The sequence below is a fragment of the Pezoporus wallicus genome, unplaced genomic scaffold (genome assembly GCF_028554395.1).
Source record: "Pezoporus wallicus isolate ANWC-B61680 ecotype Strahan unplaced genomic scaffold, APGP_CSIRO_Pwel_v1 contig_6428, whole genome shotgun sequence".
Lineage (NCBI taxonomy): Eukaryota > Metazoa > Chordata > Aves > Psittaciformes > Psittacidae > Pezoporus > Pezoporus wallicus.
Window position 1 is genome coordinate 2,213,702 of NW_026639269.1, and position 26,867 is coordinate 2,240,568.

At 38.1% G+C, this 26,867-nt stretch overlaps 1 protein-coding gene across 3 annotated transcripts in view; it reads left to right on the top strand.

Annotated features, from left to right (window-relative positions):
- The window catches only part of FAM83B (family with sequence similarity 83 member B), a 51,565-nt gene extending 25,308 nt beyond the window's left edge, over nt 1-26,257 (top strand). For all 3 annotated transcript variants that reach the window (XM_057414017.1, XM_057414018.1, XM_057414019.1), the window contains exons 3-5: nt 12,577-12,741; nt 20,488-20,612; nt 22,772-26,257. In XM_057414017.1, the coding sequence (XP_057270000.1) occupies nt 12,577-12,741; nt 20,488-20,612; nt 22,772-25,130 (2,649 nt within the window). In that variant the 3' untranslated portion in view covers nt 25,131-26,257. The remainder of the gene's footprint in view (nt 1-12,576; nt 12,742-20,487; nt 20,613-22,771) is intronic.
- Nucleotides 26,258-26,867: the final 610 nt, after the last annotated feature.

The following is a 26,867-nucleotide window of genomic DNA, read 5'->3' on the forward strand; positions in this document are numbered from 1 at the left end:
GAGGGAGTTGGGTAACACAAGTAGGCCGTTATAATCTGTAAATTATAGTGGTTTTACTTGCACTTTTGTAACAGCAATATGAAAATCTTTAGTATCATTGAGTCCTACAAGCTGCTAGAAATATTCACACACAACCAAAAGTTTTTCATGGGATTATTGCTTTAAACATATGGCTGTTAACAAGTCCTGAAATGTATATACCTTATGTGTCAATTACTGACTCTGCATCACATCTATGAAGCTGAATACAAAAGCTGTTACCATGAAAGAAGGATGAAATAAGCCGTATTTTAAAAGATTTTTTTTTCCTCCTCCCCTTCCCTGAATATATGATTAATCTTTATGTCTGTATTCATTGTCCCGTGTTGGTTTTCTTTTCAGAAGTAAAGCCGAGCAACCAATTTGATCATCAAGATGTTTTTTTTTAATATTGGGCATAAGCGTTACTTCCCTGATACTCAAAAGTTTAATTAGGAATGACCAACAGCAGAGCAAGGAATTCCTTTGCTGTTTTAGGAGTAAACAATCCAGGTCTGTTAATGGCAGTTGTGGTAAAAAAAAATTACTCTGTTGCAATGGAGTGTAGAGTTCCTTCTTAACCTTATAAAACAAGGACTTCATTCCACTTCTTTCCAAAGGCTAACAGGAGCCTCTGTTGAGATCTGCTTTTTCCACTTTGGTGTTAGCTTCACAATACTATGAGCTAGGGGAGGTTTTTAACCAGAATCAGTTCTAGTCTCGGTTGAGGTTCTCTGGACATCTAACAGTGTCTTCTGCAAGGATTTCCAGTTTTTTTTTATTTCTTCTTTTTTTCTACATTTATCTCTGAGGCATTTGCACTAGCGAGGTTCCTTAGGATTATGAAATCTAGCTTTTAGAAGAAGTTTTTTTGAGTGTCTGCAGACAAGTAACCTCCAACAATTAATAATATAATTAGGGCTCATCTCAGTATTTATAATCAGGTCATGCAGATTGATCTGTAGGCTTACACTAATTTAAAATCTGACAGTTTAATTTGTTTTTTTTTTAATTGGGCCTTGCCATCCAAAATAGATTTGTTTTCTCTTGGATGTAATGTCTTTTATGTTAGAAAACAATAATCTTCTAATTAAGTTCTCTTACTTGCTGCAAGGTCACCCTGGTATAAGGCTCATGGACTTAACAGTACATGGCTTACAAGTCTTTCACAACAGCATGTTTTTATTTTTCCACATACAAAAAATGATTGATAGGCCATCCCTGTGGACTGTGCTCAATGTACTGCACGTAGGTGTTCAAAAGTACATTTTTCTGAATCATAAGCAACTCAAATACATCAGATTTGTGTGCTGACTTGGGTCCACCAAAATCTTCATGTGCTTAGAAACACAGAAAATATGTTTCATACTTTTGAAACAGTTGTTTTCATCTACGTCCATTATTTTACAAGGTGTACTACAGAAGCCCTGTTTCCATCTTTTTCTTAAGTTCCTGCCTTTCTTTTTTGATTCTTTTCTTACATGCTCAATGTATCTGTATTACATATTCATTCGTGTAAGTAACTGCAAGGGATTTCTGCCAGTGTTATACAATTGAACAATATAGTTATGTTTTATTGGATTTTTTTTTTTTTTGTCTGAACTATGTATACTAGCAGCAACATTGAAATCTGTGCAGGATATTTTAAATATGTTGTTTATTTATAAAATATGAATATTAGGTATTCAGCTTTTCCCATTTCATTTCAGTTCAGAAACATGTTTACCAAGAAGACCTCAAAGATGACAGTGCACTGCTCTTGTATAAGCAAACTTAAAAGCAAAGTGATTCTTCCCAGTCTGGAAAAGTGGGTCTGAATCATCTCATGTTCCTATAAATCAGCCTTCAACTATGAGAATCTTTCATTGTTTCCAAGTGTCTAATTAACAAATGCCAACAAAATTGTCTACTTTAAAGAAATGTTGCTTGTTTTTATAGTTTAAAGGCTACAGCGTGTAAGTGTTCATTAATGTTGTGGGTTTCTATACATTGCCTAGTGTTTTTCAATATGGAAGCTAAACTCTCAGGAAGTGTGTAACTTTATTCCATCCCCAGTCTTAGAAACCTCACCAAAAATGTACTCTTAAAGGTGGCAAAACCCCAAAATTTTTTCAAGAATTGCTATCCAGGTTAGCTGAAATGTCAGAATGTCAGACGTTTACTTTGACTCTTCAATAAGCAGCAAATTATTTTAAGATTTATTGAAGAAAATCTTGGAAAGAGCCCTCAGAAATGTTGGCATCCAGTCTACTTTACCTTGGCATGAAGAATATTTGTAAGCAGGAGGAATTGGAATGGACAATTTTAGCACATTTTTCATAATGTCTTCGTTCCTTTGCGTTCTTCCACCCCAGCCGCTTACCCGCTCCTGATAGTTTGAGGTGGCCTTTTCCCATATTCTTAACTGTGTATCGCAATTTATGGCAGCCCTTCATAGTTTCAAATATTGAGAGAGTTCTTAACTGTACAGTGGTCAACTCATAGTTTCCTTGACCAGGTAGAAGCTAGCCAACAGCATCTACTGCTCTTGCTAGTGCTCCAATTATTTGGAGGAAGTCTCAGAACTGAGATTGGTCTCTGAGGTTGCTCTGTGAGGTTTTCAATCCTGCATGGTAGATCAAGAAGAAAAGTTTATTAAGAGTTTAGTTCTAATTACTGTTGGCACTTAAAAACAACAAAAATAATTAAGGCTTATCACATGGTTGTACATTGTTTGGTTTTGGGCAGTCACTAAGTAATGCACACATGAATAAATAAGTACTTCTACTTACAAACAAATTTAAAATAGAAAGTATAACATTATAATAGTAAGTCAAGTAGCCTGAATATTCACTAAATATTAAGGGATCCAGTGAGAACCCACATATAAAGCTGCTAGTACACTTAAATAAAATTCACTTCTGAAGCAGCAAGTCTTTGAAATCCTTCGTACAAAAAGCCAGAGGCTACAGAAGTACCTTTTATTTTTGCCATGAATTTCCATTTTGGTATAGCTGATTCGTAGGCTGTCAGAAATCCTGGCATTTCCTTTCTTTAGGCTTTTCTCAGGAAAAGCTTGGCAGCTTTCCAAAATAACAACACAGTAAGAACATTCTGAAGAGCTAAATACAAATATAAAAATCCTGCTACCCAACCAGCTGCAGTCCACATGGCACCGAGAATAGAGCAACGACATCAGTGGCAAGAGAAGAAAGGGCAGAATAAGCTCCCAGTCATGTTCCCTCAATCATACCAAGGATTTTCTGCTCACTTCGGTTCACAGTGACAGCATGCAGCTTTCTTGTTAAATACCAAACCTGGTGTAGTCATTGATGCGAGCATTGCAAGCAGAAAGCAAAGTGTTAAAATTAAGCATTGAAAGCTTGTTACTTTAACCCTGCATGACAGTTCTTTGCAGATTTAGATAAATCTTTTCTTGTTTGTGATATGCTAGTCGCTGGGCAGCAACTGTCTCTTCGCAGATCCCTTCTTCCAAGGGTTAGGTTTATAAATTCTTCTTGAAAAGTCCCCACAAAGAATCCCCAGAATATCCCCTTCCCTCCTCTTATCTCCATGACATGCTTAAACTTGATTCTGCATGCGCAAAAGTAAGCTTCAGAGGAATTATTGCCTCTGCTACCAGCCACAGCGATATGGTGTCTCCTGCAATTCAGTCAGTTCGAGATGAGTTCTCATTAATCCTTCAGCCAGCATAACAACTACAAAACCCGTAGATACAGATCACATTTAGAGAATTAATGTAGCTCACTCCCATATGTTTTGCAAGATGGTCACCTGTAAAATTCTTAGTTGGGTGAATTTGAAGATGTAATCTGGAAGGGGTCATTTTAAGGTGGTACATGTGTGACTTGATAGCTCAGCGTGCAGTAGCTTTCTGAAAGATAATCATAGAATCTTAGAATCATAGTATGGTTTCAGTTGAAAGGCACTTTAAAGACCATTTAGTTCCAATCTCTCTGCCATGTAGACCAGGTTGCTCAAAACCCCATCAAACCTGGCCTTGAACACTTCCAGGGATGGAGGATCCACAACTTTTCTGAGCAACCCGTTCCAACATCTCGCCACCCTCACAGTGAAGAATTTCTTCCAAATAGCAAATCTGAGTCTCCCCTCTGTCAGTTTAAAGCCTTTCCCTCTTGTCCTATCACTATATGCCCTTATAAAACGTCCCTCTCCAGCATTCTTGTAGGCCGCCTTTAGTCACTGGAAGGCTGCTGTATGGTCTCCCCTGAGCCTTCTCTTCCCCAGTCTGAACAAGCCCAACTCTCTCAGCCTGTCTTCATAGCAGAGGTGCTCCAGCCCTCTGAGCATCTTTGTGGCCCTCCTCTGGACTCACTTCAGCAGGTCCACATCCTTTTTATCTTATCTGCATCTCAGAGAACTTTTATTTTGTGTTGGTTTTAGTTTCATTTGTAGAAGAGGTAATCCTGATATTCTGTTCTGCTTTTTCAGAGACATGGTAAACTGCACCAAAGCTGCCAAATTGAGCAAAAGGCAAAATCATGAGGTAGTTGTTAGAAGATGGTACATTGTAAAAAATTGATCTTCCCGGTATATTTCAAAGTTAAATCATGTCCTTCTTCGTAGCTCCTGTTTTTACTGCTATATCATTCTGTGCTGCTAGAATCAGCAAATTTTTCCTTATTACTGATAGCTCCTACCACACATCTTTCTTAAAGGTTTTTGACAGATAAGGCTTTGCCATGTGGGCTATATGGCTAAACTATTTATATAGTGCTTTATGTGGTTGCCTGCATTTGTTATTTTCTGAGAATAGTTTGCTTTGTTTTTTTTCCATATTGTATTGCAGGAGATTTCTAGGATTTTAGTTTACCTAAAAACCTTAGGGTTCCCTAACCCTAATCCTAACCATACCTCAGTGGTTCTGAGGTAGTGTAGCTGCCTGTTTTAGTTAAGTGCCAGACTTCACCCTTTAGTTAATTAAATTGCTTTTAAAGAGTGCTATAGTGGGACAGTGTTTCAAAGTACACGGTATAGTTTTGGTCTTTTGCTCTTTGAATGCAGAAGCCTGTTAAATAAATTAAATACGATCTCAGGGAGCCAATCTTGGTGATAATATACTACAAGCAGTGACGTTAACTTCATGGCAGTTGCATAGATATAAATCATCTCAGTATTTATTCCATTACATTGCCACGGAAATTGTAGAAGAATGGGTCACACTCAAAAGTTTTATTACTATTTTTATCATTGTATCTAGGCTCTGTTTTCAGATAAGGCCTCCCGCCATTATACTGCTCTTTGGTCATTTGTTTCAGGACTTCTGATCTGCTACATTTTCTGTGGGAGACCTCAGCAATAACAGCCAGCCCAAAGGTGACCTGAGATGATATTCAGGTGCAAATCACAATGGTTTCAAAGTATGTTTTGCAGTGGAAGGATGTGTTATGCAAAGCATTTCAGGGCTGTGTTCAATTTTGAAAATTAATATGAAATTAATGTACTATCATTTTAGAACCACTCTGTTGTTAGCAACAGTGAGGATATCAGATGATTTATCAGGATTCTGCTAGTAGGAATTGCAGCAAGCATAAACTGAATCTACACCCTGAACCATAAACAAGAGCATAACATGATAAAAAAAAAACCATAATAATTTGTGGGATGTATAATGTAGCTTACTATGGGAAGGCTCTCTTCACTGATCGCAAAATTTGTCTCACTTTCTTTTATGGTGCTTTAACCCACCCAGTCAAATTTCTTCCTGTGTCCTGTTGCTAATGGCAAGGTATGCAGTACCTATCTTCTTCCTGCACTGTTGCAATCATCGTGATATGCCTGCTCTCTGAGAAAGGCCAGATTCAGATAACACCAAGCTTGTGCCATAAGGAGATTCTATGCAAAATAGAGATCTGTGAAAAGGAATTTGACTGGAGTGCCAGGGAAAAGGTCAACGAAAATAGAGTTAACATTTCTATCTGAAATGTGCTGCTTCGATCTCAGGGTGAGGAAGGGTAGTGGCATTCAAAAGCATTGCACAGTGATACGGAAATTTGTCACAGCATGCCCAAAGTAAGCCTCACATAGGTTACAAGAAATCAGTACTCTTGCAGTGTAGGATAGGTCTTTAGCATTATTTCCTACTGGGTTATTGATATAATGGTAGGTGTCTTTTATTGAAGCCTGACCTAGGAAAACACCTGCATTGGAGAATTCCTCTTTTTTACTGTTGATAACACAGGAGGTGTTAAATGACATATTCTGCAAGATATACCTTAAGGAATTGTAATCAGTCCTGTGAAAGAAGTGAAGATATTGGGATTAATGAAACTCTCAGTAGTTCACAAGATAGGTTTACAGAACACTAGCAATAAAGGACTTTCATTACTTCCATGCCTTAATTTCAGAACACACCCATTGAAAGGGTTGATTTTGATATTCTAAAACTGAGCTATGAAGGTTACAATCTCTTGATTTTTCTTACCAAAATTCTTATCCAAAGTGGAAGAAGTAAAGCAGAAAAGCTTTCCTTCTTAGTGTCATTTATAGTCTTTTTTTTGTTTTCTGTAAGTCCCACAGCAAAATTTATAATTACTTCCAAACATGTCAAAATTCATTTGGATTTTGACAATGATGGGAGTGAAGATCTCTGAATCACTGAATTGCAGACTTGGTCAATTGGAAGCTACTTCAGGAGGTCTCCAGTCCAACCTCCTGCTTAAAGCAGGGTGACTGATAGTATCTGACTAGGTTGCTCAGGACCTTATCCATTTGGGTTTTGAAAACCTCCCAGGATAGAGACTGGACAACCTGCTCTACTGCTGGGCTGTTCTTGAGAGAATAAGGGGTTTTTCCCTATATCCAGTCAGAACTGCTGTTGTTTCAGTTTGACCATTATCTCTTGTCCTGCCACCACTATGAGGAAAGTGGCTTCATCTCCTCAAGACCTTCCCTGTAAAGCACTGGGGACTGCTCTAAGATTCCCTGAACCTATCTCTGCTCTGGAGTGAACCAACTAAGCTCCTTCACATACTCTTCACAGGGCAAGTGCTCCAGCTCTGAGCATCTTGGTCACACTCCTCTGGATATGCTCAGGAGATGTTTAGTGATAGATGCATTTGTACAGTTGGGATTGGCAACTTTCTTCTATATAAGCCTTTGAATAGAGTTAATTTCTAAAGGTGAGGAACATTTAAACCTATCTAATGCCTGTGGATGGGCCCAAACTCGTGAGCAATGCCTGGCCCTGTAATATGATAGCTGAACAGAACTGAGCATCAGCCTCCATTTAGAGTCTCATATTATCCAGTCTGGTGTCATGTTACCATGTACTTAAACTCCTGTTTTGCAAGAATCTGCATGTTTTTGCAGGATATCTCAGCTATAGCTGTTTATTTTAACTTTCAAGATATGTGTGTCTGTCTTTCATGAATCTTGTCACTAGTATTTTAGGTAGGAGTGAGTCATATCCTGAATTTGGAGATTATTAAAAACTTTTAAAGAATGAAAAGAACTTCAAATTATAATGATCTGATAGTTTAGAGATAATGATTTTTTTAAAATGTTAGGTCACTTAATACTGTGCAAATTAAATAACTCCGCTTACTGGAAAAAATAAGTGTTTTAAAATATTTGCATAAAAGTAGCCCTATTCAACACAATTATACTTTTCTACCTGTACTTAAAATGTTAAGTGTGACACTTTTCTATTGCAAACTGTAGTCTTGGTATCAAGATAGTAGTAAGAATAACAGAATATGGCTCTACTGGTGCCTTCATGTAAATTGATAAGTCTGTCATCTTTATTAGGAGTAATTTTGTGCTTATTGGCTTCAGCAGATTCTCTTCTTCTGTAAGGCTGCCTTTGAAACCACATTTTAACTTTAAAAAGCATTCATTGCTTTGAAAAAAGAATTGGTAGATAAGATGAAAAGATTAGTAGGGACAATCTAAGGTTATTTAAATTTGGTTTTGGGGAAAGAAGACTAGTATATATTTTTTAAAAAAAGAAATTCTGCACTGTTTTTGCTTTTAGTTGATCACTGAAATATGCTGTTCTATCTAATACCAAATCAGGTGGTGATAGTTAACTCTTGCTGTGCATAATTATCAGTGTTATATGATATTATGCGCAGCAAGTATCTGCTCCATGAACTGTTTTCACGTCCCTGAAAGTGTAAAATGCTTCAATATTCCCAACTGAGGATCATTTTGATCAGGGTAATAATCAGTTTCTCAAGGTTTGGAAAGTTCTTCCAGAGTTCTGGTTGCTTTCAGCAGAAAACTACTAAACCTATCCAGTGTCCCCCTGCATGTTTGGATGAGCTTTGTATTCCCTGTAAAAGCATTAGTGCTTGCTTTTGAAAAGACCTCTGAATTTTGAAAAACAAATATGCTTCAGAAAAGAAATGGCAGTTTATAAGGAAGACTACTGTATGACACTGGAGCATTCTACCTTGGAAGATAGTCTTGACACAACATAGTGTTGTTATGGCCATAAGAAACAAAATTTGTGGAATGGGTATTTTTCTGACCTATTTTTTGCAATTTGAATTCTATAATCTTTTTTTCCTCCTGGATTTTCACTGTTATGTGGCTTCTTGTAAGTGTCAGGGTAGAAATCAGGTCTGCAATTGCAAAAACAAATGTAAAAAACATAATAGTGAAATCTTTTCTTCCAAAGTGATGCAGCAAGTAACTAATCCCGCAGCTTTTGCTACAGCTTTAATGAAAGGTACATACACACTATAGAATACCACACTATAGAATACTCTTCCTAGTCTTGTTTTCCTTAAATAATCAAAACTTGGGACCCTGAATACCATATATAGGGCTTTTTCCTTCCCCAAGCTCAATACTCCCTTCTGCAAAGTAGGCAAATGCACGGGGAAATGTACCCTTTCTGCATAACCCTACCACTTCCCCCCCAAGAAAAAAGAAAAATATGGAAGGAAGTTTAATTTAAAAGCCAGAATATTCTGTGACATTAATGGAATCCACTGTCTGCATCAAAATCTATAGTGTGTGTTCAAACAACTACTCTTAATTTGTAGAAATTAGTATACACAAGTGATCTTATCACTGTAAATGACTTTTTACTAATGAATGTATATCATATGAATGGTTCAAATTTGGCACTCTTCTTCCTCCAGCAATTGAGTCTAATTACATTTGTGTTGACTAGATTAATAGATTGTTGCTAAGAGTGAATGGGCAAGCTAATGAGGAAGTACGAGAGTCATCTTTGGTTTCCAGGGAATGAAAAAACAGATGTCCAGTTGGTTGTCAGATACAACTGTGGCTTTCCATACATGTTCTTAAATCTGGTGAGGATTTTTCAGCTAGTGGATGCCTTAGGTTTCAAAACGTAATCCCTATTCCAACTCTGGAAGTGGAACCTACTATTTCTTGCAAGGCTGCTTTGATGCTTTGCAGAATTAACTCCAAAATTAACGAGGTAAATGATTTAAGAAGAATTCTGCTAGTGAAGACAAAGAGAGTCTTCCTGTTCATTTGCAAGTTGCAAGATATCTACATAGTAGTGCTCATGCATCCTTCTTTTGCCACCAATTTACTGGCCTGCTTTCTTATTTATTTCTCTCCTTCCCTCTTCATAAAGATAGATATGGCCACTGTAGTTGTTTTTTAGCTTTTGTTACTAATTCTTTTTTTTTTTTCTTTTCTTTGGATTTCCAGTAATCTAGTCTTTTTTAACCACAGATGCTGCAACCAAGTTAGCATTTTAGATATCTGCCCTAGGAAAATGCTAGAATGATTTTTGAAGGCTGTACTGTTGATTCTGAGTATTTCATGTATTCATGCCAGCATATGCTAATTAATCCATTCAAGATTTTTCTCTTGCATTTAAATAGACCCTGGACTGTAATGAACACATATTTCTAAGAGATATGAACTAAAGGAAAGGTTAAAAAGAAATTAGGAAATTTAGAGGGAGGAGGACACTGGTAATGAAACAGAAGTATTTGAGAACAAACTTGCTTCTTTGGTCCTTTTACCTAAAACACTTGATATGTCTTGGCAGATTTCTGCTAAGACATAAGTGAAACAAGACAGATGAATAAATAGGATTGCCATGTTCAGTTAATGTTGTGTGTTTCAGATACAAGGCCAAGCAGAAGGTGCAGTCTGAACGTGATGGTGTCCTTAGAGTCAAGATGAAACTTTTGTGGGTTTGTCCTGGTTCAGCAGTAGCAGTCATTTTTCTCCTTCGTAGTAGCTGGTGCAGTGCTGTGTTTTTGACTTTCAGCCTGGGAACAGTGCTGATAACACCAATGTTTTTAGTCGCTGCTTAGTAATGTTTACTCTGACCAAGGACTTTTGAGTCTCATGCTCTGCCAGCAAGGAGGGGAAGCGGGAAGGAAGCAGAGACAGGACACCTGACCCAAACTAGCCAAAGAGGTATTCCATACCACAGCATATCATACCCGGAATGTAGAACTAGAGGCAGTTACCCGGAAGCGCTAGATCACTGCTCAGGTCAAGCTGGGTAATTGGTTGGTGGGTGGTGAGCAGTTGTATTCTCTTCCCTTGTTATTTCCCCTATCATTATTATTACTGGTGGTAGCAGCAGTGATTTGTGTTATACCTTAGTTACTGGACTGTTCCTATCTCAACCTGTGGGAGTTACATTCTTTTGGTTCTCCTCCCCATCTCTCCAGGAGCGGGGGGAGAAAGAAGAGGGGAGGAGTGAGTGAGCGGCTGCGTGGTTCTGAGTTACTGGTTGGGCTTAAACCACAACAGGGTTTCAGTCTTTCCTTTCTAATTTAGATAAAGAAATATAATTTGTACTGTTAAAAATCACATTTAGGTTTCATTTTCAAAAAGTCAGTGAAATGAGTGACATGCTGCATGAGCATATTACCTAAGATATTTGAAAGAATTCAATTATTTCATGCTATTCTGTTATTCTCTGACTTGTGGATTTGTAAAGAGCCTTTTTATTGCCAGGTGACTTCTTACAATATGGCTTAATTCTTTCATTTCTGCTACTTCAGGAGCTTTTTACCTTTCCTAATGACATAGTTATTTTACTTTTATTTCATGTATGTCAGCTTTCATTAATATTTCTAGTGTTTTAAGTACATGCTTGGCACAAGTGAGTTTTTTTAGTTCTAAGCAGGTAGGATTCAAAAACAACTGAACTGTTCCGACAGCTGACAGGAGACATAACTTTTACTTGGGCGCTTGTAACAGCATTTAATAAATTTTATGAGTGAGGTAAGTATTTCAATTCTGAAATAAGATGAGTGACTGTAACTTAACAATTTCTCCATTATGGTTAAGGTACAGATAGTTTAAAGATTAGTGGCAATGGTAAAGCTCACTATCAAGCATGCTCTGACATCTGTGAAAGACTTTATTTGGGCTGTTGAGCCTGGAGAAGAGAAGCTGCATGGAGATGTCATAGAAGCTTTCCAGTACGTGAAGGGGGCCTATAAGGATGCTGGGGAGGGACTCTTCATTAGGAACTGTAGTGATAGGACAAGGGGTAATGGGTTAAAACTTAAACAGGGGAAGTTTAGATTAGATATAAGGAGGAAGTTATTCACTGTGAGGGTGGTGAGGCACTGGAATGAGCTGCCCAGGGATGTTGCAAATGCTTCATCCCTGGAAGTGTTCAAGGCCACGTTGAACAGAGTCTTTGGTGACATGATTTAGTGTGTGGTGTCCTTGCCCATGGCAGGGGGGTTGGAACTGGATGATCTTAAGGCCTTTCCAACCCTAACTATTCTATGAGCCTCTGATTTTAATTTGCAACTGAGACATCTCACTGAAACTTTTCATGGACACTGTAGTGGATAAGAATATTATTTTTAAGTTACACAGATGCCTGTTCTCCCTCTGTTATCTCCTCTAATGCTTCCAACTAATTCTTCCCAAATAGCTTGCCCAAAACATCAACAGTATATCATCTCCAAGATACCATTATCAAGACATTGTTTTTCCCAGTCAGAAATACATGCCTTATCCCCATAGGTTTAATGGTATTAGTAGCTGGTGTTCAGCGTGCTAATCTTCTTCAAGCTCTCACCAGCTTAGAAAATTTCATCCCAGTAAGAGTGCTGAATGAGTATGGGTCCTGATGTCCTCAGCAGCTCCAGCTCTTCAATGACTGCTTGCTGACTCCTTCAAGCCTTTGAGCCAGTAGCTTTAGAGATGATGAAAGATGAAAAAGCCCCTTGAACAAAAATGTTATCTGAAAACATTTTCACACCGAACACTGCAGTTATATTTTGATGGTTTATTTTTTAACTATGTGTTTACATTGCTGTTTCCCCTTCCTTTCTCTTCCACTGGCTTTCCTTTTCTTCATATAATCAATTGCTATACATACCTACAACATAACTTTTTGCCAAGCTTTGGTACATGGCACACACACGATCACCTGACTTCTCAAAAAGAATATCCAATGGTCTAGAAACGCTTTCTAAGTTAATTGGTACCACATGGAAAATATTAGAACTTTTTGGATGCATAAAAAAAATTCGTTTTAGCTTCCCAGTGCAAGCTTCAGTGAAGAGTTTTACTTACGTGTTTATACAATATAATAATTTCTGTCATCTCTGTTTTATTCAGGTCATTGCCATTGTTATGGACATGTTTACAGATGTGGATATTTTTAGAGAAATTGTGGAGGCATCTGCTAGAGGGATTGCAGTGTATCTCCTGCTTGATGAGTCAAACTTCAGTCACTTTCTGAAAATGACGGAGAAACAAGGCTGTCAAGTTCAGAGGCTCAGGGTAAGGCTTCCTGTGTTCCTGTGCATGAATATTCACTCCTTGTTCCTATACAACCCACTGAACAGGGACTGTTATTTAAAAAGTGATTATCAAATATAGGCTTATTTGAATTAACAATAAGGTATAACTAGGTAAGCTCTCAGTAGAACCTTCTCTACAAATGTTTTAGAAAGATTTTTATCTTTTTGATGAGTCAAAACTAGAGTATTTAATAGAATTACACATTTTTTTGTATATTATTTATAAAGTAATTTTCAATTATTATGTATTTAGGAACACTGCTTGAAAAACTAGGCTTTTTTTTTTGCTTTCTCTTAAAGTAGATTGCAAATAGACGCATAAAGCTTATGTAAATTAATAAATTGCAGACTTCATGATCTTTTTCTTTGAAGCTGTTATGTATTAAAGTACTTTAAAAGGCCAACAATTCTACTTTATTCTATTTTATTAATGTTTTCCTGAAAACCCATAATATCATGTCTGTCTACATCATAGAATCACGGAATCAGCGAGGTTGGAAAAAACCTTTAAGTCATCAAGTCCAGCCATTACCCCAGGACTGCCAAGACCACCACTAAACCGTGTCACTAGAGAGTATTACATTTATACATGAAAAATGTAATTTTATCCTCTAAGAATGAGAAGACTAACGCTTACATTTTTCACAAGATGTCCTGTACTGCTGTAATATTTAACAGGGATTAGAATATAAACCATGAGCTTCACTGACCCAAAGTAAATGCTTCATAAATACTTCTAGATTTACTGTACTGTAGATAGCACTGAAGAAATTGCAAAGATGCTGCCAGAGTCTCTTTGCAAAGCTATGAGTGCTGCCTTGGCTGAACTTCTGTATAGTTCTGTTTGCAGTTTCTTGTAGCTAGTTAGGTCATGTTCACACCAAGAAAAGAAATATTATAAAAGCTCTTCTTAGCAGCATCCAGTTTAAGAGTCCCGTCTAAAAACCAGAGAGACATGTGGTGTATTAGTAAAGATAAAGCAGGTTTTGATAGTATTTTTGATCAAACCTGTATTTTATATCAATTTTTGCTCTGGAATGTTGACTTAGGTCCTTAAAAGTATTCCCATACCAGTTTCCATTCTTGTTTCTTGTGTATGTGTGTGTGGGATTGCCCTCTGGTGGCCTAATAGGCAGAGCTATAGGGACTTTCAGAAAGAAAATATCAAAGCCGTGTTGTGGATCTGTAAACAGATGGTCGTGATTGCCTTCGCGAAGTGAGTATTTGGCAGTATTTCCATACTCTGGAACTTGAGATACCACCATGTGCTGAGTACTTGGGTCAGCTATGCCATAGAGGTTGCCAAAAATGGTATATGTCTTTTTATGGCATGAGTTTTACCTTCCTAAAACAAAAAAAATTAGAAACATGGACAGACGTAAAACAGTTGACATCATCTACCTGGACTTGTGCAAAGCGTTCGACACTGTCCCACACGACATCTTTGTCTTTAAATTGGAGAGGCATCAATTTGATGGATGGACCACTTGGTGGATAAAGAACTGGCTGGATGGCTGCACACAGAGTTGTGGTCAATGGCTCAGTGTCCAGCTGGAGACCAGTAACGAGTGGTGTCCCTCAGGGATCAGTGTTGAGACCGGTCTTGTTCAACATCTTTGTCGCTGACATGGACAGTGGGATTGAGTGCGCCCTCAGCAAGTTTGCCAATGACACCAAGCTGTGTGGCTCGGATGATACGCTGGAGGGAAGGAATTCCATCAGCAGGGACCTTGACATGCTTGTGAGATGGGCTGATTCCAACCTTATGAAGTTTAACCATGCCAAGTGCAAGGTCCTACACCTGGGTCGGAGCAATCCCAGGCACAGCTACAGGTTGGGCAGAGAAGAGATTCAGAGCAGCCCTGCGGAAAAGGACCTCGGGGTGCTGGTCGACGAGAAAATGAACATGAGCCGGCAGTGTGCCCTTGCAGCCCAGAAAGCCAACCGTATCCTGGGCTGCATCAAAAGGAGCGTGACCAGCAGGTCGAAGGAGGTGATCCTGCCCCTCTACTCTGCTCTCGTGAGACCTCACCTGGAGTATTGTGTGCAGTTCTGGTGTCCTCAACATAAAAAGGACATGGAACTGTTGGAACAAGTCCAAAGAAGAGCTACGAGGATGATCAGGGGACTGGAGCACCTCCCATATGAAGACAGGCTGAGAAAGTTGGGGCTGTTCAGCCTGGAGAAGGCTGCGTGGGGATCTCATAGCAGCCTTCCAGTATCTGAAGGGGGCCTATAGGGATGCTGGGGAGGGACTCTTCATTAGGGACTATAGTGATAGGACAAGGGGTAACAGGTTCAAACTTAAACAAGGGAGGTTTAGACTGTATATGAGGAGGAAGTTCTTTACTGTAAGGGTGATGAGGCACTGGAATGGGCTGCCCAGGGAAGTTGTGAATGCTCCATCCCTGGCGGGGTTCAAGACCACTCTGGACAGAGCCTTGGGTGACATGGTTTAGTGTGAGGTGACCCTGCCTATGGCAGGGGGTTGGAACTTGGTGATCTTAAGGTCCTTTCCAACCCTAACTATTCTATGATTCTATGAATTTCAAGTGATAGCTCAAAAAATGCCATTTTCAGAGTAATTCCATGTGGTCTATAGCTGTTTCAAAAGGTTAACTTCTTTTGGATGGATTTGAAGTTGCGTTTTTAATACGCTTTTATAGACCTATGGGCATTTATACTGTGGTTGAAAGAATTAACATACATACAAGTGGATTTTGTGTGAATTAGTGTGGATTGGAGAAGTTTGGACTTGGCCACTGAAGACAGTCAAGTTATCTTTTATATGTTTCTGTTCAGTAACGTTAGGAGAAATGCATCTTTATTCTGCGAGGTTTGCCTAGAATGCTACAAGTTTTATCAGAACATGAAAAATATATCCCAAAGAGCTAAACAGTATGCCTGTTGTGTGGTGGTTTTCCATTTGATTTGTGGTATGTCTCTTGAAATTAATGGTCTTTATCCAAGTGCTCCCTACCATAGTAAGTCTTTTGTGCCTTTATTGAGGATGAAGGGAAACTGCAGGTGACTATCAGGGAACAGTCAGTACTTTGGAGAATGTTTCTCCCTTTCCTTTTTCCCATCAGCCCAAGGTTTACAAAAACAAAGAAACATCTTCAGCTTTTTGTGCTCTTGGCTTTCAGTCTTTCCCTTCTGTTCAGTGAAAGCAAAAAGAGAACAGAGATATATGGATCCGTTTCTTTTCCTCAAGATGTAGCACCAGCAGCACTGGTCTTGTAATTCTCTGGCATGATTTGGTTCAATCTTGCAGGAGTATGGCAGATGTTCCTCATGCCATGCACTCATAAGGAGTTTCTGTAAAGCTTTTCTGATTCAACACTTTGTCTGGTGTTTTTTCTGCTCCTTTGAATCAGTAAAGAATGAGATGCAGTGATGAGAAAAACTGTATTTTTTGATTCAAATTTACAATTCAGTAGTATTCTGTATGAAAAAAAGGAGGATTTTATTCGTAAATCTACATTAAATATCTGTACAGGCTGTTTTCCTCATCTGTAGCATGGCTGTGTATCAGGGCATGTTTCCCTCTTTATTGAAAGATATAGCTGAAAAAACAGGTAGACTACATATTCTGTGAATTCTGTGTAGGAATTCTGATTGATTTTGTCACTGTCTGACTTGTTTGGTCAGCAGTTCATCTGCATAGGTAGATGGTGAGTCCTTACAGATTCAGACATTTTTCAGGTGAATTTTCTAAAACTAATAGCTAAATTTTTCGAAATGCGCTTTTTTTTTGCCTTTTTTTTTTTTTTTTAATGCTACTGACAGGTGCTGCAGCAAACTGTGAAATAGATTTGGTCTGCAGAATGCAGCACCAAGACAGCAATGTCCCTGAGTGTCCTACAGCCTGTCTTGGAGGAGGGAGAAGATCCTGTGTCTGACTTTAGAAACCTCTGAAACATCAAGTCCTTGATTAAAGTATTCTTCCATATGCATCCCCTAGCAGTCACTGACTTTCCAGTTGACTCACTGTGGCTGATTGTATCTACGTTTGCATGTCCTGTCAGGCTACCTTGGTTCCTTCATGATGCGTGAGTTTGTTGGTTTCTGGTTTGCCCAGGATTTTCCTCTCAGGATTCATAAATGAGCTACTGCTTTACCCACAGCGATGCAGTGATCAGTGACATACTACCATTAGCAGGGAAGTCCTATAGCCTCAGGATAAAACACAGCATTTCATACTAAATGGGGCTTGCAGTTCAGTATGTATATATTTACTGCTTCTAATCAAACTGCTTCTGTTGGTTTATGAGGAGCTCCACTCGAGCCCCCAACACAAGAAGGAAGTGGACCTGTTGGAGTGAGTCCAGAGGGCTGGAGCACCTCTTGTATAGAGACATGCTGAGAGAGCTGGTGGTGTTCAGCCTGAAGTAGAGAAGGTCCTGGGGAGACCTTATAGCAGCCTTCCAATACCTAAAGGGGGCCTACAAGAAAGCTGGAAGAGGGGCTTTTTACAAGGGCATGTAGTGACAGGATAAGAGGGAATGGCTTTAAACTGACAGAAAGGGGATTTAGATTTGCTGTTATGAAGAAATTCTTCACTGTGAGGGTAGTGAGGCACTGGAAAAGGTTACCCAGGGAGGTAGGAGCAACCTGGTCTAGTGGAAGGTGTCAGAGCTCATTACAAGGTGAGTGGGACTAGATAAGCTTTAAAGGTCCCTTCCAACCCAAACCCTTCTATGATTCTCAATGGAACGCGTTGTTACTATATATTCTTAAATGTCTGTATTTTGGGCAATGATTCAAGGTATGCATCCCTGGCACCTTATTAGAGGGTTTGAAGTAGGTGAAGAATGACAGATTAACTGCAGAGGAAAAGAAAGTGTGATGTGAAAAAAGGGAACATGATCACTGGAACATGCCTTTGTAATGCAATGTTCCTTTCTGTTAGTGGATGACCTACCAAGACAAGGAATGAGTACAGGATTAAGGAAGCAAGATCAAAAAGCTGCAGGAGGAGTAACACTGAGGAGAAGGAAAAGAAAAAAGAGAACAAGAGGAAGCAGTGACTATGATTTTTCTAAAAACCAGAAATTTAATGTAAATTTATTTTTTAGATATGCCTACTTGAAATTATATTTCAATTTATGAGTACCTAAGGCAAAGCTTTTTTTCATATAGTATAGTAATTTGCAGGCCATTAGCCTTGCTTGTGCCTCCAGCATTCGAGATTCCCAAGTGATATCCTGTCCAATACCTATCAGACCTTATCTCAGTAAGATTTGATGTGTTCAACTGTCATGTCATTAGGCCAGCATTGCTTGTTACGGTTATTTGAAAATGTATAAGCTGCCTCTCAAGTTACCTTTTTCAAATTATAATGACATATATTTTAGTATAATTAAATATAAATCTGACATACAAATATGGGATATAAAATTGGGTAAAACGGTCATTAGGTAAATGCAAATTTCATTACTAAATTACAACATATTATTTTATAGTACATAAAGTTTACTATTATGATAATCTTTAGAATGGGTAAATTCCAGTATTTTTTTTTTTCTTTTTCAGGAATTACTATTTTCCACACTGTTCTCCACACAACTAAAAGCTTTTTATGTAAATACTTTTAGTTAAAGCTTCGGTAGCTGCTGGAGAAAGAACACTTTTCTTCAGTGGGGTTGACTTATTCAAAGTTCAACAAAATCAGATTGGAAGAGTGGGAAAATTGACTTTCATTGATAAGAAGATTTCTAGTTGAAGTGCAGAAAACTTGAAAGACAGTGCTAGATTGCCAAAAGTGCTTAGCAGGTAGAAATGCAAAATTATGTCACCCTCCCATTCAGTAATGCAAACTGGGTTCTTATTGTCACTGATTCTTTTTTAGCTGTTTTGAAAATAGATGAGCATCAACTTGTGTTTTCACTTTTAACATTTTTAACTTTAAAAATTTTAGAGCGCTTCTAGACACTGCTTCTTTTATTTATTTAAGAGAGAAATTTCATGTTTCTACCATATTTACAAAAGTCCACAAAACTAATTTTTAAATACTGTCTTTGTATCTTTTAGGTGAGTTGCATTTTTGTTTGAACACAGCTTGACAAAAATGCTGTGTAAAAACTCAGCTAATAAATAAAATTTAAAGAACTTGGATAGCTTCAGTTAAACCATAATTTACCAAGTCAGCAGCTTTTAAATGTAACTCTTGCTTCTTTGATTTGATTTTTCTTTTCATAAAAGTTTTAAGAAACCAACAGTGAAAATATATACTGATTTAGAAAGCATGAGTTACTTGGAAATATGTTTTCATTTCTTGGAGATTTTCTCTGTTTGGAAAGATACAGTTCATTGGATCTTAGTAGACACTATGATTAAAATTTCCACAACCTCTGGCTATTAGAACTTCATATGTTTTTGGTAAATGCATAAATGACCCCATAGACGTTAAAGGTTTATTTAACTGTGTTGCAAACTTAGTCATACTTTACAGACTGGAATCTTAAATACTTTTGTAAGCTTAAACATCTCCACAGCCTCCTGAGAAGGGGAAGCGGAAGGGAGGTGCTGAGCTTTTCTCCTTGATATCCAGTGGTAGGACCTGTGGGAATGGTTCAGAGGTATGCCAGGGGAGGTTTAGACTGGACATTAGGAAACATTTATTTACTGAGAGCATGGTCACATGCTGGAACGGCCTACCTAGAGAGATGGTCAATGCCCCAAACCTGTCAGTGTTTTAAGAAGCATTTGGACAATGCGCTTAATAACATGCTTTAACTTCTGGTCAGCGCTGAGGTGTTCAGGCAGTTGGACTAGATGATCATTGTAGGTCCCTTCCAAATGAAATAGACTCATCCTTTTGCTTCCCTTCCTCCTTCCCTTTCCCCTTCCCTTTCCCCTTCCCTTTCCTCTTTTCCTCTTTCCCTTTCCCTTCCACCTTCCCTCCCCTTCCCCCTTCCCCTTCCCTTCCCTCCCCCTCCCCCTTCCCCTTCCCTTCTCTCCCCTTCCCCCTTCCCCTTCCCACTTCCATTCCCCCTTCCCTCCCCTCCCCCTTCTCTCTTCCCCCTTCCCTCCCCTTCCCCCTTCTCCTTCCCTTCTCTCCCCCTGCCCCTTCCTCCTGCCCCTTCCCCCTTCCCACTTCCCCTTCCCACTTCCTTTCTCCTCCCTTCCCTTCCCTTCCCTTCCCTTCCCTTCCCTTCCCTTCCCTTCCCTTCCCTTCCCTTCCCTTCCCTTCCCTTCCCTTCCCTTCCCTTCCCTTCCCTTTATTCTCCTGGGTTTTTTTGCTGAATTTACCTTGTACACAATCTAATCCATTTTGCTTCATGAACAGCCCTAATCCATCTACCTTGACCTTTACAGAGCACATACCTGCTGTGATTTTCAACCTGTCACTGTAGCAGTCCCATGAAGCAAAACATTCCTCTGTATTCACAAGCCTTATATTGCCCTATTTCCATATATACAATCTATGTAATAATCATACAGATTCTGTTCTCTCTCTGCCAATGCTAAACTATGGATTTCACTCCCACTGCAATACTTGTAAATTACGACATATTAACATTGCTAGAACAAGTATTGCAAGGCTAGAAACTGAAGTAAATACTGTGATTATTCACAGCTGTATTCCAAACAATTTTTATGTCTTGTGAAGCATTTTGTATCCCAGAGACAAATGAGATATATGCTGTAGGTTGTTTTGCATTGAATATAAATTTTATTTTTTCTATAAATACCAACTAAAGCATTTCAATTTTTTTTTCAGAACATGAGGGTGCGGACAGTGAAAGGACAAGACTACTATTCTAAAACAGGAGCAAAATTCCATGGAAAAATGGAACAAAAATTTATTCTTGTTGACTGTAAGAAAGTCATATATGGTTCTTACAGGTAAGATCAGTCGCTGTGGTGTCCACAGAAAATCTGTTATCTCAGTACCTCTCCTACTGCAAATTCTTTTTTTCTAATGTTTATGAATATTCTTCCAGAGAACTCTGTGGGCAAATTTAATTATATTTTCTGCAGTTTAACAAGATGTCATAGATACTTATTACTAACTAGCCTAACACAGAGCCAAATTCTGAGATCCTCTGTTAGTTTTTCACAAATAAGAAATGAAAGATACAGCTTTTGCCATAGCTGGAGATTTGCTAAAAAGAGGGAAAAATCCTGTGTTGTCTTGTATTGTTTGAATTATTCTTGTTTAACATTCACTGTGGAAATGGCTGCCAAAATTATTTCATAAGCTTTCTTGGATAGTTCCTCCTTATAATAATATTCTAAAGCTTACATAGACCTCTTCTGTGGCACTCTGTAGTATATCATGGTCAAATTCAGAATTGCCAAAGTTCAGTTGACATAGTTTCTCTTTATATTTTGCTAAGTTTCTTTATTCTGCTTTCCATTTATTTCCAGTGTATGTGTGCAAAGCATAGGCTGGAAGAACTTACAGCTTTGCAGAGCTGGAAAAAACACCTAAGTTAAAGCACAGACAGTTTTATCTCACACATTCTGAAATATTTTTGTTCTTTTCATACTACACTTTTCTTCTCTGGCCTACTGAAATAGTTTCTGCTAGTGCACTGCCTCGGTGCCAGATCCACAGCCACTGACTTTCACAGATTTCCACCACTGTAAGCTTTTGAAAATCTGGCTTTTTATTTCCTCTGAGATTCAGCCAGCCCCAAATTCCAACTGATGTATATAAATGATAGTGAGGTAAGTGACAAGTTCATAAATGAACAAGTATAAAAGAGTCCAGGGAGAGTCTGCCTGTTTTGATATCCACACACAGTGGTAGAGAATGTGATAGTTTTTCTCATTTCATTTTGAAAAATAACATCACTCTAAGACCTAGCACCCCAGGGACTGGAATCACCAGTTTCTGTAGCAATTAAACTTGCTTTCTGAAAGAATATAGTGATTATAACAAGAACGATGACTCTTTCGGAAATCTTGCTCTCTCAACTCAACTTAAAGTTTAGGTTTTTTTTTCAAATATTACAAAGTATATTATTATTAATTGTGTAAATTAATATAAAAAAACTTATGCAACATGATTCAATCTCAGGACACCATTATTTCCTGAAAAATACAAAACTAACAAATTTAGCAGGCCATTTACATGAATACAACAAACCTATTTTCTAACATCCAGAAGACAGATGCAAATAAAACAAGATCATTGATTTAATTTTTTTCACTTTTTTTTTTTCATGAATAGAGTATTGCAAAATAGGGTGGGTTTTTTCATTGTAATATAAAAATTCTATGGTTTTTGTCACCATGATATTAGGCTTGTTGAAACACCCCTTATATACATGTTAGTCTATTTTATCTCATTTTGTAGCTGTAAAGTAGCTATAGCTACTTAGCTTTGAGCATGTGTTCAGCCTTTCTAAGTACAATAGAAAATACGAAAATTTCCTTCATCAGAATATCATTATTGCAATTAAAAGAAATGTTCATAGCCAATCTGGTGTGCATAGTAAAAAATGTAAACTTCTTGACAATTCTGAGGTGCATCTTACTGAAAATGTGTTTAGAGTGAAGTACATTCAGAGCTCTTGAAGCAGTTCTGGATATTATTTCAATTTCAATTTTTTTTTTCACAACAATCACACAGTAGCATTTTCTGACTCAGGAGTAAATACAGTGGGTCTAGTAAATCATGGCTTAGTTTTTGTAGACATAATTTTGCTCCATTAGGTATTTGTACTCCACTGTTCTACGTTTGTGAATACGTTTTTGCAATATCCACTTTTTTAAGGGCAATTAAGTAGTTAGAGACTCATTTTTGCTCTCACAGAAAGCAGTGGAAAGTCTCCAGCTGAATTTGGTGTTCAATTAGACCTTCAAAATCCAAATGACATGAATCATGACCACAATTTATTTATTTATTTAGAAGTATTTGAAAAAAAAAAAACAGGTCTTTGAAAGTTAGGTGCCTAAATACCTCCACTGAAGTGAAAGCTTTCTTCTCAAGAAGGACCAGTGTAACACTTTAGTTCAAGAGAACTGTTTCTAATGGTCATTTGTTCTTCTTTCAGCTTTATGTGGTCATTTGAAAAAACCAACCTCAGTATGGTTCAGGTTATCACAGGACAGCTGGTTGAATCCTTTGATGAAGAGTTCAGAACACTATACGCTCGTTCTTCTGTTCCTAGTTCATTTGCCCCAGAATTAGTGCGGGTAAACAGTCGCAGGACACTTTGGGATAGTGATACATACCAACACTCAGTGTCTTCCTTGGCTTCAGTTTCTAGCCAAAGAAACCTTTTTGGTAGGCAAGACAAAGTTCACAAGATAGATCCTGTTTGTTGGAAAACTCGTGGAAGATATGCAGTAAATGAAATAGATAAATATGGTTTGAGAAATCAGTCCTATAATAAACAGCCATTCCATCCAGGTTTCAATATGCAAAATCCAATCCAGCAGTATCAACCTAGTGAAAAAAATGAGCACTGGAAGAGACACAGTTATGCTGGGGAGAAACCAGAAAGAACACCTTACCTATTGCTCAACAGAGCTATTAATAGAGCCAACAATCCATCAAATACTTGGAAAATGGCATCTGATAGCCTTAGTATTGTTTCTTCATTACGAGGAGGGTATGCAAATAACTACAATACACCCCAGCAAAGTTTTGCTGATCAGTTTTCACGACCAAAGGTAAATCTTGCAGAAAGAAACTCAATTGTACGGAGGTCTTTTAATGGGACAGATAACCATATACGCCATCTGCAGCAAAGGATGCCAACCCTCGAACACACAACAAAATCATTCCTACGTAACTGGCGAATTAAGTCATATTTGAATGATCAGTCAGATTATCCAGTAGAGTCTAATGGGTCAGCCTTGGGTGACAGATATGATAGCTATGACACACCTGAAAATATTAAAGCTCATGCACTGTATTCTCATTCTCGTTTACGATCATCATTGGTATTTCAGCCAACTTTACCTGAACAGCAGGAAGTAAGCAGCTGTGCAAGTTCTTCAAATTCAACTATAATTGGGTCAGAGGGAAGTGCAACACCTAAAGGGACATCTAATCATGCTCCAAGTGTGGAAAATGGGACAGATAATATTTCAGAAGAGCCTAGCACAAACATTCCACCTAAATCAGATACATCAATACCCCCCAGAATTCATATTGCAGACAACACAAAACCTAGTGTAAATTCAAATGCAGCAGGTGACTCATCTGTCTACTTGTACACTACACTGTGTGCAGACAAACATGCTGAAAACTTGAAGAACCTTCAAAATGAAAATATGCTGAAACGGAGAAGTTTTCCCATGTTTAATTCAAAGTCCATTTTAGACCCTGGTGCCAACAAACATGCATCCAATTATGTTTACAGCACATTAACTAGGCATAGACTTAAGCAGCCAGTTAGTCCAAAACTTCCAGAAGACATGCTGAAGAGCGCTAAAAGTTTGCACAGTATGACAAACCACTTGCCACAGGAGGAAAAAAACCTCAAAGAAGAGCTAAAGAGCCCAACTGCTAGCAAGGCAGTCTCTATGGCTGCTCTCACTGATCCTAGCAAGGAGGAGTCTAGTAAGGACTGCACATCAAAGAAAGAAAGTAAGAGTTCCCCAAGTTTTCTAAAGAAAGGATCCCAGAAACTGCGGTCACTTCTTAATCTCACACCAGACAAGAAGGAAAACTTGTCAAAAAACAAAGGTCCTGCATTTTATAGAATGTGTAGTAGTTCTGATACATTGGTTTCTGAAGAAGAGAATCAAAAACCAAAGATGTCTGAGAATAAGACAGATTCTTCCCCAAGGAGAAAGAGAAACACATCATCAAATTCTCAAGGTAGCTTGAACAGAAGTAAAGAAGATGTTACCGGGAGCCCAACAAAGTCTCCAAAGTCTCCAAAGTCACCAAAACCTCAAAAAACTCCATCTGATGAAAGCAATAAAAAGTGTCCTCTCTTGTGCCCCCTTGAAAGTAAGTTCATAGAAACTGCAGGAGATCCATCTACCCCAAGATTTAATACAGAACAGATTCAGTATCAAGATGTAAAAGAAACCACCACAAATACTACTCCTGAAAGTGCTCCTGTCTCTGCTCTTCAAAGAGCAAGTTCAGTGACACCGCAGCTGGCAAGCTCAAAATGCCAAGAGGAGCTAAGATCTCGTTTGAGTGAAAGGCGTGTTTATAGTCGCTTTGAGCCATTCTGTAAGTTGGAAAATTCTAGCCAACCTGCAGGAAATGTACCCAACAGTAGTTTACATCTCTCAGATATCAAAAGCAAGACCTTAGGGAATAATTACGGCAGGAGCAATCACATGGTCAGCTACAACTCAACCGCTTACCATCCATTGCAGCCTAATGAAAATAAGCTGAGAGGATTTATGCAAAAGTTTGGGAATTTCCTACACAAAAACAAGTAAAACTTTTGTTGATTATGTTGAAGTACAGCAAGAGTAGCAAAGCTGTGTATAATCTTAACTGGACAAGACTGGTGGGCAACTTTTGTAGAGCTTACTTGGGTTTCTTCTTGGGTCTAGGACATTGGAATGAATGTACATATTTTCACATAATTATCCTAGAATTGTTATACTTAAATCTTTACAGGAATTCTGAGTCCGGAAGATGTCTCAAGGGAGTTGTTTATAGTGTTTATATTGTAAGATTAATTTTATACATTTTCCTTGTGGAGAAAGTATGTACTAGAGTATTGTAAGATCAAATGTGGGGGAAAAAAAGATGGAGGATATTTTTAAACTTCCAGTAACACTGTTTCCAAAGATTTGCCCTTTAAAATTAGAATAGCACTAGGAATAGTGGCTTGCATTTTTTCAGCATTTATGTAGACTTTCAAGTGATAGTCAAATGTTAATGCATTGTATGTTACTTATCTTTCATTTTTTAAAACCTCTTTTAGGCTTAATCTTGTTAAAAATGTACCCCTTAACATCTATTGAATTGTTTGGGCAGCAGATGGACCTGTCTTATTTTATTGAGTTTTGCAATGTAATATGATATTTTTCTGAACTATTTGGCACACAGATCTGAAAGTGACCTTAATCTGAGCTTTCACAGACTTGTTTACATGGTTAAACTACTGTGAATGTAGAATGAACATTAAAAAAAAACTATTTATAAATAAGGTGCCTTGAATGTAACTTAGTTTAAATTTCAATGGGTTAATTACATTTTTATAACATGCCAGTATTCTGTAATGTATTCTAAAAATAGCTTTTTGTTTCATATGTCTATTTGGTGTTTCAAAAAAAACGTCTGTGGACTTCTATTTCTCAGGTAAGTTTTTGAGTTTCACATGCAACAATCTCTTTTACAAGTTGCCAGATAAAAATGCAACTTTGGCTTTAATAACCAATTTTTTTTTAATAAGGTTGCGAGTACTTAGACTAGGCATATGAGGGAGATTGCAAGCTTAATTCTACAATGCTGCCTTATGTCAGGATGAATATTACAAGGCCAGGAGCATCTAAAAATGAGTTTAGGAAAAGTCACCATGTCAAACAATAAAGCACCTCTCCTAAGCCAAAGTAGTAAAGGGTCATAGCAGTAGCAACTGTTAACCTCAGTGGAGGTATTTAGCACCCAGCTGCAGTCTAAAAGACACATTTTCATTCATCTGAGTCTCTTAGTCATGAAATATGATATTGAGTGACTATGCCAGGTTAGTGTTTCCAGGAAACACCAGCAGGGTGATGTGTTTGGGCAGCAGCATGGCATCCACTTCTCATCTGCAGTGTGCAGCTAGAATATCCAGCTGGATCTCACCCTCCTGACTGTGGAGTTTGCCTCTTAGAAGAATGCCATAATGATTTAGCTGCAAGATGTTCTGTGACAGTTTTGTTCCAAATTCAGAGATTTTGGAAAATTCATTGTTGAAAGCTTATAATTCTTATACAGGGTCTTTGTGTTGAAGGCTCCTGTTTTAGGAGACCACTTCACCCTTATATCTGAAAGGTCCTCCACTATGGAGAAGTCGCGCTAGTAAGGTCTTGGCTTTATCCTTTAGAAACAAAACTGCATTTCATGCACCAGCTAGCTTGAGTTCATTTGTCTCTTCTACCTGTGGCCCTGGGAAGAGGTTTTATATGGAAATTCCACTGAGAATCTGTTCTGGCTCCTGGGAACTTGCCTTAGTTAACTGT